The 16,230-nt window shown below is 39.6% G+C and overlaps 1 protein-coding gene across 3 annotated transcripts; it reads right to left on the bottom strand.

Annotated features, from left to right (window-relative positions):
- On the bottom strand, positions 1-14,846 carry LOC117242441 (forkhead box protein D1-like). 3 transcript variants are annotated; one of them, XM_033509114.1, is made up of 9 exons: positions 14,627-14,846; positions 11,759-12,107; positions 9,065-9,197; positions 2,224-2,808; positions 1,945-2,146; positions 1,688-1,736; positions 1,505-1,583; positions 1,286-1,405; positions 1-887 (listed from the first exon to the last, which is right to left on the bottom strand). In XM_033509114.1, exons 2-9 carry the CDS (start codon positions 11,813-11,815, stop codon positions 724-726), a joined length of 1,389 nt encoding a protein of 462 aa, XP_033365005.1. In that variant the 5' UTR covers positions 11,816-12,107; positions 14,627-14,846; the 3' UTR covers positions 1-723. The 3 variants fall into 3 exon arrangements, with proteins under 3 accessions (XP_033365005.1, XP_033365003.1, XP_033365004.1); XM_033509112.1 differs by having other exon boundaries at positions 724-887; positions 1,286-1,435; XM_033509113.1 differs by having other exon boundaries at positions 724-887; positions 1,286-1,426.
- Between the last annotated feature and the right edge of the window lie 1,384 nt (positions 14,847-16,230).

The following is a 16,230-nucleotide window of genomic DNA, read 5'->3' as shown; positions in this document are numbered from 1 at the left end:
TAGACGATAAATAATAGAGATTTATTTTCGACTTTCCATCTAATTACAGGAGCTGCCACGTGTGTCCAGGGTTCTTGGAATAGGTCACAGTTAATTAATCAAACTACTTAGGCTTAGATATGTACACTGACGAATAGTCTTGCAGAGAAACTGTTTTTTTTTCTTCTTTTTTACTATTGCGTTATGCGACTTACATGTTTAGATACACATTTATCTCTTGCTTCTACATGGACCTAGTTATTCATATATATAAATGAAAACATCTTCGAGTGCCTTCCTGTATCGCGAATGCGCCTTAAGCTACGCGTTAATCGTTAATTCTAGATCTGTGCTTCTCGCAAATTCGTTTTTTCTTTTGTGGAAACCAATTCACGAGGCACGGACCGGTCCCTCATCTCGCTTAAATATCGAATACTGTGCAGCAGTCGAAAACACACGAGGACAGGGGTGCAATGTTTATCGCTTTAAGTGGAACAAACCTTTCACGCTTGTCTGAGACAGAATTATCACTATAGACCAGCTTCAGCTTCTCTTCAACGTCATCACGGGAGCCACAGAAATTTCCAGTAAAAGGTATCACTCCAACGTTCCACTCTTCTTGCTTACCACCTCATCCGGACGAAGCTCAGCCTAATTAACGTCGCTGAAACGACGCACAGGATGATCCTTCGGGACTCTGATAAGATTCTCGGCTTGTGACAATGGTGTAAACGGTGGATCGATTCACATGAAGCACTTGGACCGAGACTGAAACTCCATGGGCGCGAATCCGGTCGTAGAAACTCCTGTTGGAGTTGTAGATCCCATCATTCCTGAAGGAACACCCACACCACCCACGCTAGTGCTAGATACTGCCACAGTGCCTGGCTCCTCCTTCACGTTCACCACTAGAACAGAAGAAAGAAACAGACACTTGTCTCGTTCAGTCCTTTTGGATGAACAAGAAAATCACTGCAAAAAATGATTTCATTATACAATTTTATATAATTGTAGTGGCTAAAGGAAATACTTGCAAACTATTGTATGTATTATACTATTTACATACTAATTAAGTTCAAGTATTTTAAAATTTTCTAACATTCGGTATAATTTGACACTATGAAAATGGAGCGTAGAAACTTATAAGTGAAATTCTTCATTGGAAAATGTGCAAATACTTTTAATAGACACTATATGCACATCTTCAAATTTTCCATAAATGCATGCAAAATCCACAGTAATCATGCTTGTTTAGTATCATTAATAAATTAAAATGCAAAAGGCAAAACTGATTGAAAATAATTACTTTCTGGCCAATAGCATCTGGCAGGTACGGTTTCCTGGGTCATGGCGGCGTCATGCCTCCTAGCGAAGCTGCTACCAAAGGAACCACTACCCATAGAACCTGGGGAACTCGTGGTTCCACCTGGAACATCCAAATAATTGCCTTGAAACGCTTTGCCTGGTCGTCGAGCATTTCACAAAATCAAGTACTAATAATCTGCTAATTAGAGGAGAGACTCACTTAACGAGGTGCCTAATTGACTGTAGCCATTCATGGTTGGGATCTGCATGGACTGCATTGGCTGCAACTGTGGCTGAAGCTGCGAACAAATTGGGGACATTGATTAATTATACTTTTACTTTTTGAATAACAAAAGTGTGAAACTTAGAATTTCAGAAGATTAATTAAGAACTTGTTACTTACTGATTGACAGTGACTGTAGGACAGCTGAGATTGCTGAAGACTCCAAGCACTAGGAATCACAAATAGAGATTGTTTTTGAAATTTAATACTGGGATGAAGAAGCTTCGAGATAATTAGCAATAAATGGTGAAGAAACTTTGAGATAATTAGCAATAAATGATAGAAGGACGCCTTGGGATAATTAATAATAAATGGTGAAGAAGTTTTGAGATAATTAACAATGAGTAATGAAAAAACTTTGTGATAATTAATGGTACCTTGTGTCGTATCTGGGATATGTAGACGGAGCATAAGATGGCGGAGAGTGACCAAACAGGTTCCTAGGACCTAAATGAACGTGTGTTGGAGAGAAAGGATCGCCAAATAGCGGTTTATGATACGGTGCATTTCTGTATGGTCGCTTCATGCGTCTACGTCTTCTGTAGTTACCATTTTCAAACATATCCGCGTATTGGGGATCTAAAAGTAGATATTGTATCGAAAGTGTATCAAAATTGACCAGCCGCCGCTATTCCTGGACTAAAAATTCCACTAACCGAGAGTCCAGAAATTTCCTTTTCTCTCGCCACCTCCATCACGAGGAACCTTCACGAAGCACTCGTTCAAGGACAGATTATGCCTGATAGAATTCTGCCAACCTTTCTTATTCTTCTGAAAATATGGGAACCTGGCAGTGATGTAAGCATAAATCTCACTCAAGGTCGCCCTCTTCTGAGCACTATGTTGAATCGCCATAGCAATTAGAGCGACGTAACTGTACGGAGGTTTCTTGCTAGCGGAATCGCTGTTGCTACCACTTGTATTTCCTGTTCCAGTCGCTGTGGAAGACCCATCTGCCGCTGTGGTAGGCGTCGAGGGTGTCGACGGTGTCGAAGGATTGCTGTTCGTGGTGCTGTGAAGAGCTCCGGTCGGGGATGATCCTTTTTCATCGAGGTGATGATGAGTGGAACCTGTGGAGTGCATAGACACCGCAGAATTCGGGCTGTGAAGACTATGATGAGAGTGATGATGAGTCAGGGAGGCGTGGTGCGATGTCAGCCCTCTCGCGAGGCTCACTGTGGAGTCCAGCTCCTTCGACACGCCGATACAGCCATTCTGCATCTCTGATACGAAGCTGCTCACTGAAAATATCACAAGTATCGTTTAAATATCGTGATATAGCGAATGACCTTGAGAATGGCTTGCATGACAAGATCATTAACTTCAGAAAAATTCTTGTAGGAGAATCTGCGAATGACCAAGGAGTATCTACGTGAAGAAAATAAAGCAACATTTTTGGTAATTTTCTGAAGAGAGCAGGAGGCTCTAATAAGAAAAGGCGAAAAGAAAGGCTAGATGATTTTCATTCGAGACACGGTTTCCAAGAAATTGGACAATGGAATTGGCTCGATCGATCTACGTACAGGCACGACTTCCAAGAAATCTCAGTCGGGGTAAAACAATTGGACCTTTGAAAGGAATTCGCTGGGCGACACTCGAGCCTCGACGATAAAAGTTGTTTGAAGAAATGATCATCCAAGGTGCACTGCGTGCCCTTGAGTAAAAATTACGTCATTTTCTCTTTCACCGTAAACGTATTTATATCTACTTCATTGACAAGAATCATGGTTGCTACCAGATTACATTTGCCATTGTATAAATCATATCGTGCGAATCGCATGACTGAGTGCCAGAGGCCTCAGTGATGGAAGAAAATTGAGTGAAAAACACGGAGACATGAGTCAGGAAAGAGTGCGTACGTGCATGGTGTCGAATATTCACCGGTGCCCCGCAGCACATGTAACTGAAACCGTAATTAGACACCGATAAGTTAAGCACGCCGCACTTGCGCAACAAAGAGGATAAAGCGGGTAACAGAGAAGCTCTGAACAAAAGGAAAAACAGCAGAGTATGAATTTTCGCAAATTCAATCGGATCGATTTCAAGAAGAGAAAGAACGACGAACTGAATATTCGAAATTCAGTTAAAAAATGGTTTGTTCAATTTACTCCGGTCCATTGTAGCCTGCAGTAAATGATCGATTACATTGTTATCGGAACCACTAGGAACGGGAACATCTGTTCCCAGGCTATGCAAATCCAGGCAAATATGATATGCCACTAACGCAGACCTCCAGGGCGTATGATTTTCAGCGCGGAGAAGCTTCTTCGTTCGGGACACAATGATGTTTCCCGACACAGGAACATGGTAATATATTTCCTACGGTACCGTTGCGGCGGTCAGATATTTTAGCTATTTTGATAATTGGACATATTTTAAAAGAAAAAATTGGAGAAAAATAATTAAACTCAGACCCAAAGATGCCTCTTTTCAATCAATTCACATTATTGAATTCTAATGGATCGATTGCAATTATTGCATTGCAATTATAAAAATGAATTTCCAGAATTTCTATCTCTCCTTCCTAAATTCTACATTTACATAAATTCTACAATTATGCAGCTTTCACGCATTATTTCGCTACTTAATCCTTGATGGGTTAGCTAAAGAAACTAAAGAAAAAGAAATAGAAAAAGGTATAATCAACGAGGAACTATTTGTATATGATCTGTTATCTTCTTGAAGACTTCAGATTGTACGTCATCTTTTACAGATCACGTGTCCCAAGTTCGACAAGTTGATATCGACCTATGGGGAGCCTAACATATCTACGTAGGCTCGTGGACTCCTATGTGTAGATCTAAGGTGCATAAACGAGCGACGAGATCGCGATAACGTCGAAACGTTTGCTAACACACCTGACTGCAACTGGAGATCCTCTGCTACGCGACACCTACGAGACCACATCTGCTCTCGTCACGGGATCCCTTGTTTCATAGTCGTCTACGACAGACAATCGTCCAGTATAAAACACTGGATATAGAAAAGGAACTGAAGCATAATTTCCTTAGCTTGTACTGAAGGTGACACTTATGGTATCATATAAGAAGACCACTGTAGAAATAATTTTCTTAACGTGTGCCAAAGATGTGGTGTCACTTATGGTGCCTTATAAGTAGATTACTGTAGGAAGCAGAACGTGTTTCGCAACGGAGCATGCAGAAAAATGCAGCTGTTGTGAAAACCCGTGACGTAATTGGGCTTGCGAAAATTGGTGGCCTTCGCCATGGTATGTTTGTAACGATGATTTAACGACGTCTGCAGATTTGTGAAACGAGTTCACGAGTTCTTGGAAAATCGGTGATTAACTAGGTTATAAATCTGTCTTATTAGGTCTCCTATATGTAACGTTGATCATGATTCAGTTACCGCTGTTCGCCTAGATCAATGCTACACATCTTATCAAATGTTCACCTGGACAAATTGTAAAGAGCGGTATGATAAAAAAACTGTTGCTTCATCTGTGAAGAAGAGAATGAAGAGAATGGAAAAGAGAAGAAAAAGATGATGCGGATCGATTAGACTGAAACAAAGGCGATCCTCGAAGCGAAGGTCGTTGTCTTCGTCGTCGTTGTCGCACTGAAAATCGTGGCATTCGCATTCCTGAAATGCTACGGGTTCCGCGAGGAATCGGCGCCGATAAGCGAAATACAATACGCCGTGACATCACGCTGCGAATCGCACGCCTTTGTCCCCGTCGACGCCATGCGTGCCTCTTTCTTCTTACTCTTTGATCAGGTCAATCTACGCTCTAATTCTAAAAAAGCCTCTGTTACCTTTAAACTTATTAAAAACTTATTCCTTTAGTATACATAAGATATGAAAGTATATGAAGAGATTTTCCTCAAATATGTATATAGAAGATTGTCATATATATTGTAATTGGATGAAGTACATACTTATACATGTATGTATCCTCTCTCTTCCTGAATAATATCATTCACTAATTGATTAGCTAATTGTAATATGGTGGTAATATGATCATTAATGGTGAAAGTCATACTTCTCTAATATCAAATATCATGCCGATTATAGCGAGCTAGGGCAAGCATTAGAGGGCGTCAGGGCACGTGTTCAATGACCCAGCTAATAGGGGGATTCCATTGGAGTAGCCACTCCCACCATGGATGAGCAGTAATGAGCACGTGCCTGCCCATGGTGATACCATCAACTTCGAAACATATTTTATAATCTTATAATGTTACGATACTTCAGATTCAAGTATCAAATTCCAAATAAACCAAGTAAGTAATAAACTTTACCATTTAATGGAAAGCGTACAATGACTTAACCTGAAACATGTTCTTTTCAGAATTCTTTAAGACGTTCAAGGTATTAACCTGAATTTATCAAGAATTGGAGTTATATTATTCTAAGCCTAAAATAATGAGGATTCCTTGCACGAGAAGGAGTTACGAGGATAATATAGAACTGGAATCAAGGGGTATGGGGTCATCTGCGCGACGATAGCTCAGCTTGTGGTATCATCGCATGAGCCAATCTTCGTCGGTATCCTCCTTCTCCCTGACGTCCACAACGCCGGAAGTAAATATGGGATCAAATTTCTCCTAGTTACTATGTATTAAGTAAAGACCATTCTGATCTCTTCGTTTATGTCATGCTTTCTTTTGCAGATTTTTTAACCTTACGGTACTCCTCCACTTCTTCTGCGCGTTTTTATCTCTTCAAATATCTTCTCTTTTGGAATAATTTATTCGTAAAAAGCGTAGAATACACAAAAATGAATATTAAAGGATAAAATGAATAGAAATAATATCTATTGAAGTACAACGTCCATTTTTGGTCATATAGAATTGAAGAGAACAACAGGATTCATTTTGATTCGTGGAGGTGAATTTTCCTCTCATTGAGGATGCAAGGAATTTCTCTGCTCGTCTCTCTCCCCTCTAATAGCAACCTGTCGCGTCATCGTGTTTATTATACCGAATGTATGTGATTTGGAGAAAGGAAAAAGCTACTCTGGATCAGATCCAGTAGAAAACAAATGCTGACGATTACCTAACGGAAACTGAGCGATAATAGTCAGGGGGCCCGACTGTGTTCTTGCCACTTGGTTCGTCGTCGAGTATTTATCTCGAATCTTCTTTTTCGTGAAGATTTTGCAATCGACTATCCGTCATTCTAACCGTTTTATCGTTCTAAAGAACCAAGAATCCATCTGGTTTAGATGCCGATAAGGAAATCAAGTACTAATTGTACAGTACTAATTCCACCTTTCTTATCTGCTCTGGACCTCTATGGGAACTATAAAGTAATGACCTAATTTGAGATTATGTTGTACAATTTGATCGGTCAAGTTTATGTAAGGTCCCGACGAAAATTATGCATCTACGTAATCATTGTGAACGCTAGCGATTCCCTTATCAGAGAGCCGTACCCTTGTTTACTACAGATCTATTTTAACTCGAGTACGTGCGAAGATATTACGTCCACGACCTGGTTTCCGAATAAATAAACAGGGTCGCGTTATCGGTGATGAAAACAAGGCCCAATCTGCTAGTTTTTGGCTAAAAACCGTCGAGGATCTTGAACTAACACCACAGAGGTAATAAGATAAATAGCTATATTTAGAAAAGCAAGTATTACAGTATAATTATGATAGCGAATATGTTAAAGCGTTTCTGTCTTATTTTCTTGTGATTGGAGAGCACTAAAGAAGCTAAATTACAAGTCCGGCTAATCGGAGCACCGTTCAAGCGCTGCATAATTAAACGTGTCAGCTTTCCATGGAGTCTTATCGGAGAGTCTTTATTGGCCCGATAAATTTGCACGCATAATCGTAAATATGGCAATGTACTAGATGAATGTGGAACACCAATCGAGACATTCATATACTAATATTCGTAATTTATGCCTGCTACTCACAACTCTTCCGAATAGAAAAAATTTTCCAACTTTTTGAGGAGCCCATAATCATGTTGGAACCTGCAGTTGGAAAATATTAATAAAATATCAAGCACCGTACCAGAGATCTGCAAAGCAAGGAGAACGAGATATTGATTCAGACATTAACAATTAAAATGACGGAATAGAGTTACATGAGCCCATAAAGAATCAAGTAGTAAGAAATTACTTTTTAAACAAGTGTTTCTAATTATGCACGTAGAAATAGTATTTAAAATATTTTTCATAAGAAACCGAAGGAGCAAAGAGTCGCACAATCGGTGATGGGACTCAGGAAAACGCCGTCGTCGTCCTATATATCAAGTGAACCGTTGGAGTGGGCAACACTCCCGGATTAGCGACCATAATTCTCGACAAAAGCATTCAGAATGGTTCTCCTCGATTTCGAAAACACAAGAAGAGCTATCAGAGAGTCGTTGTCTCGTGTTGCTCCTGCAAAATTCTCGACCGCCAGCCACGAGAAGGATCCTCCACGTCGTCATTGAGACTGACTAATCGCTTTATCTATCCGAACACGAACAGAGAAAGAGCTCATGATTTTTGCGACGCGTTTCGCGATCAGACGGCATGCACACGCGCATAACTGGCCGGAGATATTGATACCAAGCTTCTTAGATTTCAACGAGGCTCCGTCTATCTTCAGCGATTAGCGAATAAGAAAAATCTGGTAATGCGAAACCCCGAGTGCGGTCGTTTTCTTTTATCGATGTTTTATCTGCTTCTTTAACCCCCTTCCGACAAAGCCGTCTTCCGCTAGTAACGAAAATCGTCTTCGATTTCCCTGAAACTATATTTTTCGAATGGTTCGTATACCTAGATTATGTAAACGATATAATGACTCTGCTTCGGTTTTTGATCGAATTTATTACGCGTTCGTAAACAACCAGTCCATTCCCTGCACGCGTCTCTTTCTACCTTGCAGAATGATTAATGGACGCGTTAACGACCAACGTATAGCTGAACTCGTCCATCAGCGACATATTACAACAAAATACGCGTATACACCGTCTATACAAAAACAATGCAGCTTGCTGATTGTAGCTTATAAATCATCAGTGGCCCTGGAGACGCGCGTCGTATACGCAAGGATATTTCTATCAGTGATAATCTCTAATCCGAAGCCGTGGAGGATAAGTCACTGACAGTGTTCGAAGAGAGCGTAATCGAGCCAGAGAATGTAACTAAACGACGCGTGGAGAGATCAGGACGCAGCCTCCGTCGGTATATCATCCTCCGCCGTCTCTCCGTACACTTTTGACTTTCTTTCCTCGTTTCACGTATTCGTTGTTCCGTCCTAACGTCTCTGTTTTCTTTCAGATTACCCTCGGCCCAGTCTCTTCGTTCCTCTCTTCCCCGTGCACCGCGCCTTTCATCGTATAGAGTCACGCGACACTCGAGCACCGTTTTGTATTATTAGAACGCGGTTTTCGAATTCCATGAACACGGAGGAATCATTGGTGCTGGGATCCTGATGACGTCAAGCAAGTCTTTCAAAAATTGTCAACGCGATTTAGAAGCTTGGTTGTACAGTAACGATTTCTCGTTGCTCAGGATTAAGGATTAAACGCTTACCTTGGTGCAGAGGCGGAAGAGGTGACGGTGGAGACACCTGAAACGGCTCCTGCTTGATCTTCAATGAGTGGGACGACTCCTGCATCCCTCCCAACCCTGCGACTCCCAAATTTCCATTACCTTGCTGCAGTTCCTGGAATCACGAAGAAGTTCGTTACCATGAATGTATTTTTAATGCGGGAAAGTTCATTTTATAGCAAGAAGAGTTTTCGCCAAAAATAAATTACTACAAATGTAATATATGCATATGTAATCTAGCGTCTGACTATATGAATATTCATCGGTATTTACGACGCAATTTAAATAAATAATGATGAAATAGGTAACCCAGGTAATCGTTATGGCTCTTTAACGTAACAATAACACGATGAACAAAAGGGAAGAAGGAGGTGATAAAAGGTGAACGAACCGGAGGATCGTGAGAGGTGAACGACGCGGCGCATCCACGAGACCGGGCCAAAGAGGCTTCTGGCTCGTAGCTGGCAATGTTTGAAGTGCCGTCGCCGGAAGCTTACAAACACCGACTCCGTGTTGTGACATCGTATTATGCCAAGCGAAACTTACGATCTCGCTAGATCGTTAATTTGCGATCCGGTTTTACGACGTCTAGTTTGCACTGAGCCACCAGTGTACTTGGCGAAAATTCGTTAAACAACCTTACGATACCTTGAGGTAGTACATTCTTTTCAATATTTATCATACCATATTATTTTTTTTCAAAACAAATCCTTCTAAATAAACTATTTGTATTAATCGATTGTATATACAATTCAGAGAACGACATAAAGAAACCGATCGGAAATTTTCATGGAAGAAGATCCTTCTCCCTAACTCGTATACCTGACCAAATAAAAGGGCGTGTCGTTGACCTAGGGATTGAAACCGATTGGGTATACAATCTACTCGACACTGAGCTCATAATTATTTCTATAGTGGCGCTAGAGCTGTCAAGTGCGGCTTGCAAACGCAGCAAGATATACAGGCACTGTGTCGGACATACTGCAGAAGTGCATCAACGGTTGACACTGAGAAACGTCCTCGAGAAATCCGTCGGGTCGGCTAGCTGGGACACGTGGCCACCTCGTTAATTCGCTAGACAGCCATTAAATTAAGCTCCTCGGCCTCTGTCGCCACCGATGAATGCTTTGAACGAGTGAAAAAAGGGAATCAGCATAGCCATGCGATGGATTCTTCAAAGGGTAGAGACTTTGGGATGCTTAGATAGATTAATACCGGTATACTTGCTGGTAGAAATATATGGAGAGCTTGTTGAGGCTCTACCAAATGAAAAGAAATGATATATCCTGCATTGAAGGTGTTAATCGCTCACTGTATTACAAGATTCATGATCTCCTTATGTCCTTGAAAGTTTAGGAAGTGGTAATGATAATTTTTCAATTATGGAACATGTAGATACTTGTACTTAAAGACTGAGGAGAATCCTTGTTGCTTCGTAAACAAACAAACAAACAGGAGAGGATTTATTGTTTCCGATGATTCAGCTTGTTCGCACTTCAACACTAATAAAGGTAGAGGGCCTATAAATCACTCCTGTAAACTAGCAGATGAATGACTTTAGGTTCTAAGGATAAATTCCGATAAACTTATTACTAACTTCATGTCTAAATTGTATTATTGAAACATTGAGTTGTCAAACAATCAAACATGCACTTGATCATACCAAAAGAGTGATAACATATGAATTTTAGAAGCAATAAAGTGCGATTTTTAACAAACAATAAAAGCCGTTAATGTAAGCAAATACTAGTTTTCCATTTATAATTATTCAAAGTACTACAGTGTGTGATGAAAAATTGAAGAATGACTGAAAAATTTACTCTGCTCCTTTCAGCAAGTGCACGAACATCCAGCAATAGAAACCAGGCTGTGAAAGAAGAGAAGAGATCAGCATAGGTCGACGACGTGAGAGGCAACTTCTCTTATCATTGACTTGATAAAAGTTCCTCTGCTTTTCCTCCAGCTTATCAGCTGTTCGTTTATTTTCAATAACTAGTTCGCATGTCTGCCCCAAAATAATCGTCGCATCACCCTCTAATAATCGTATTCTGATTTCGATATTGGTTTAATTTAAGTCAGCACGGAGTATGCTCGTACAACTGGCCTGGTTTAGCCTGTCAGCCATAGTAAGAGGAGCTTCTATCGATTTCTCCAGTTCGCTTTGTAAATCTAAACCACGTCCAACCGATCCGCGGACTCAATCAGGTATAAGTTCATTCATGGAAGAGAGGATTATTCAATAAACTCCATGGATTATGTTCGACTGTAATTGTTGGAAAAGAATTTTTCTAACTTGAATGAAGGAAACAGAAGAGCGTCAATTACTTGGAAATGGGAACGGGAATGGCTGAGAATGCTCGGCGAAGACGCAGATCGGATAGTTGCGAAATTTTCGAGATCACGACCTCCACTTTTCTCTTTTTTCTTCTCTCATGTGCGACGATAAGCGACGCTGGCTCGACTGTCGACTATCGTTCCAGCTGAGCGTTCGTGAACGTTCATTTGAAAAAGCGCGAAAATTCAGAAAAATTCATCGTTTTGCAATTATGGATTCTACACTATCACCATGAACCTCTTTGCCTAATAATGTGACTGTAGGAATTGGATGAATGATCTTTTATGATTGTTCATCAGTTCAGATATAGATAAATTGTAAATTAACAAGTTGAAAATTACCCCAGCGACGGGAATGACGTGCGAGACCATCCTTGACTTATCCAGGTCGTAATTCATAAAAATGCTGGCCGCTGCAGCTGCATTTACACTATGCTGCACGGCTAGGTCCTCCCAATAGGCGGGCAAGCCCTCCACTGTTTAACACTGATTCTTTCAAAACGTTCTAATTAATTTGACTGAAATTTCCTTAAGATTCTTCAAATACACTGACACTTAAGACCGTCAAACACTGATCACAAGCTATGTACACCTTCGATACTTGATGTTACATCTTTAAGAGGAAGATACGTTGGTACACCAGAGTATCACTGGGGTGGTGGAAATAATTCTTGAAATTTGCTGATACGATCTGTAACAGAAAATGGAGATACAAATTCATTTTATAAGCTAAACGCTCAAAAAATTAGAAATTGTATTTTAAAAATGAAAATTTTTATGTATTTATAACATAGCCTAACAATTACAAGCAAGAAAGAATCTTTCATTTCTCAATAATTTAGTAACATAAAAGCTAGTTCACAAAGTAGTTCTTACCACGATCATCGCTATACTGTGCATTTTTATGCATGTGCAAAAATGCACATAAAATGCATATAGTATGCAAAAGCATAGAAATGAAAAGCAAAGAAGAATTGTGAAACAAGACTTATTGTCAGTCTAGAAATATGAATTTTCATAAATATCCCTAGTCTAATAGTCCAATCAATGCCAATTTACTAAGTAATATAGAAACAAGTTCTTTCACAGTTCAAAAGACATTATCAGACAATTTCTATGTATTTTAGAGACCTAACATCTTCTCCACCGACGTCTACCAACAAAATAACCGGAACCCCTGTTCGTGACAAATGTAGCGAGATCGCTTCTATACTCCTGAACGATTCCCAACGTAGAGACTCGTGTTTGAAGCTCAAAGCCGCCGATGCGATGGGACAAGGAGTTTGACACGGCTCTGGAAGGGAATGTTGACGAGTGAGCAACAGCTGAGCACTTAGCCGAGCACGAGGAAAGGGAGTATATCCCGAGGGAGTCGTTGAGACTTCCGGCGGCCGCCGACAGAGAATCCTGGATACGTCCTCCGGCGGACATCTCGTAAATTTTGACAATAAGAGGGTATACGCGGCCCGTCGAACTCATTTATTTTAAGAGTGAATGTACATTAGGAGCTACTCATATCGCTTTATCGCTGAATGAGCTCATTAGCTGTGTATCAGCATCAAACCGCGTGTAATTTCGCTGATTATTCACTTTAATGCTAATCGAGGCCGTTTTTTTCGTTAACAATTAAGCACTTCTACTGGGAAATGACTAACAAATTTATTGAATGTCCCATGACGTATTCAGATATGTTTACGAACATCATGGATAAATATTTTGATCTGTAGGAGAGCATCTAAGTATTATAAAATGTAAAACTATGTACAAACATTGCGTGGCACTGTTGTACATAACAAACACTGTTTGTACATAACTGAAACTGTTAAGTACCTTTGATCTCGCTAAAAAACTGGCAGATATCTTGAAACTTTTTACTGAATTGATATAGCTATTAATTGATTTTGTTAAAAAGGAATAATCATGCAACGGTGGAATGTACAAGCTAAGTCTCAATAGGGAGAAAATTAATTGTTATACCTATACCAAGTTTAATGAACCAGTGGTTGTGAAATCTCTGACTAAAAATCGAGCATCTATTAATTAATCTTTTGTTTAAAAAGAAATGTCCATATATGTAATGATGGAAAAAAATCCCAATAGAAACAAAAAAATAATTGATATGTAGGAAACTTAACGAAATCAGAAAATTAATTTACCATCGAATGATTTTGCTGTTGAAATCCCTTAAGATTAGTGTATGTTAATTGATCCCTGATTTATGGAGGTGCAGACGACTGTTTTGACGTAATTAGAAGATCCTCTTATCTCCTTTGGCAGAAGGAAGAGCCATTTATCTGGTTGTTTACTAAACACCGCGTTAAGTTCATAGGAATTTTGCTGATCGCGGAATCAAGTTTACAAACTCGTTCCTGGCCACGGTCTTCTAGATATTTCAATAATAATAATATGTCACGAAATCTACCTTTTTATTTTCACTCGCGTATTGTGATAGTAAACCATCTCATTCATGAGATTCATGATCATAAACGTTTAGTATGAATTGAGATGTTAGATCAATGATGACCCAGAGCTTCTAGAGGTGAACTTTGCACATGACGTAAAAGACCACGTCGTTAACGTCCGACGGCGCCGTCAGGTTTAGAAGAATCTAATTCTGCATGATTTTTCCCGAAAATTATGAGAACAAATTTTCTCCGTTATCAGAAGATTCCAATTTGATTAAAATTTTCCTAAAAATTAAAAAGAATCAAGATACAAAATATAGTTTACTTAAGGGAAAAGGACAGATTTATAATTTTGTAATCTTTATTTGGGAATCCAGTACTAATACATTTTCTACTTATTTCAGTGAATTCTTCACGTTCAATCTCCAAAGACATTTCTTAAATTGCATAAGGAGACACTGGTGCACGTTCATCTACTTCATCTATCTCATTCAAACGATACAGAACATCAATTTTGAAAACATATTATGCTACTCATAAAAGTAGCATAAACTGAGTCTGGATGACTCAGAAACCACCAGCAAAAACTACAATTTTACTCAATTACACTTTATGTAACTCAAGTCACAAAAAAGAACCCAGAAGACTAACTCAAACTAAAGAACAGGGAACTCATTACCAAACAAATACAGTAAACCACAGCATGAATTTACCAGAAATTAATACAACTAAAAATCATTACTTTCAAGATGGTTAAATAAATCACTAAAAGCATTTACATATAACTATAAGCCAATGAACTCACAGGATCCAGGAAGCCAGAGAAACCTGATGGTTCTTCAAGTGGAACAGAAGATTTTTGAGTTGCAGTAGCTGGTTCACCAGGAAGCTTTTCACCAAGAAGGTGCTTGTTTGAAGCACTGCTATAGCAATTTTTATCACTGTATCGCGATTCGCGTGGAAACCGTCGAGTAACAGCGAGAGCACGATAGAACGTGCGCCAGAAAGGAGAGCCAGTCGGGATTGAAACTAATTGAGAACGTTCTGAGCGAGCCAGCGAGCGTTCCGAAGCGGGTGGAGGCGCACAGAGGCGGAGTTTCGCGGCCACAGCGCCGTTCAACTTATCAGAGACCTCCCACGTCTGGTTCTCCGCCTCCAACGGTTGGAACAGCCAAAAATTCTCGTATGCTACTTTCAAAGACTTACTCTCTAACTCTTGCTATTTCTCTCCAATGCAATATCGAGTGCCCATAAACTAACTTTGGGAATTTTCTTTGCAGGAGATTGTATGAAAAACTCCACAATTGACGCAGTGCGTTGGGTGAATTATTTTTATTGAGGCTGGAGAAAAAAGCAACAGTTACATAAATAAGGATGTCTGACTATTCATGGTTGTTGATCTGTTGGGGCGTTATTTGTTATGCTTCCAGCAGCAAGTTTGTAAAGAGGTAGAGTGGCATGAAACAAATATTGTATTTAGAATAATGTTCTGAACGACAATATTATTTATTGGTCAAAAGTTTTACAAGCTGTTGTTGGAATTTCCGGGTACAAGGTGACTTCAGTATAAATTAAGTTCTCCTAGAGAGTACCAGTTTGTCAATGAGATTAAAATATATATATTTACTCCTAAGTATCAATCAGTCAGTATAATTTAGATAAAATTAGATTCAGCATAATTAATAATAAAATTGCATCTGTCCAGCTGTCCTGAGGTGAAAACTCCTCAGAGCCTGTTCTGTTCGGTATTCTTCAACCTCCACCACCACAAAACATGTACATATTGGTGTGCTCTACTTTGTAAAGAATTGGTCCAACACGAGTCATCAAGTGCAATTATGTAACCAGTGCTCAGGTGGCGTTTAAGAAATCATATTAGGCAACCGTGTTTTGCACGATAATCATTACCTACAATCCTACTGGAATTAAGGTCGCCGAAAGAATCGCTGAACTGATTGGAAAACGCCTGGTCAGGATTTCATTGCGCCCGGTCTGACCATAGAGTTGCCGTTTCCACTGTGCCGGTTTCAATCAGCGCGCACGCGTTCGTTTGGATCGATACCTTTTCTCATAACTTATATCTACACGTAAAAAGCTTCCTTTAATCAAAAAGAACAATCATTATACTTAGATTATATTCTACATCAATATATACATAAGTTATGAAGCATACATTTGTAGAAATTAATTTCTGTTGAAAACTAAAGATTGATAAACTGTTTGTAGAATTATAAATCTTTAATATGATGAATCCTTTTGACTACGAAAGCGAGATACGTGTGGTCAATTGATCCATTAAAAACGTGTTTCTGATCAGGTTCCATTTTTCGTGTTACAGACAGCATCGGGGATGTTCATTTAACAGGATAGAGGGGAAGGAAAAACGGTCGCCATATTTTGGGCGGAGAC

Source organism: Bombus vosnesenskii, unplaced genomic scaffold (genome assembly GCF_011952255.1).
Source record: "Bombus vosnesenskii isolate JDL3184/JDL3185 unplaced genomic scaffold, Bvos_JDL3184-5_v1.1 scf7180000016274, whole genome shotgun sequence".
NCBI classification, from domain to species: Eukaryota; Metazoa; Arthropoda; class Insecta; order Hymenoptera; family Apidae; genus Bombus; species Bombus vosnesenskii.
Note: the sequence above shows the minus strand (reverse complement) of the source record. Positions and strands in the feature narration are given on the sequence as shown.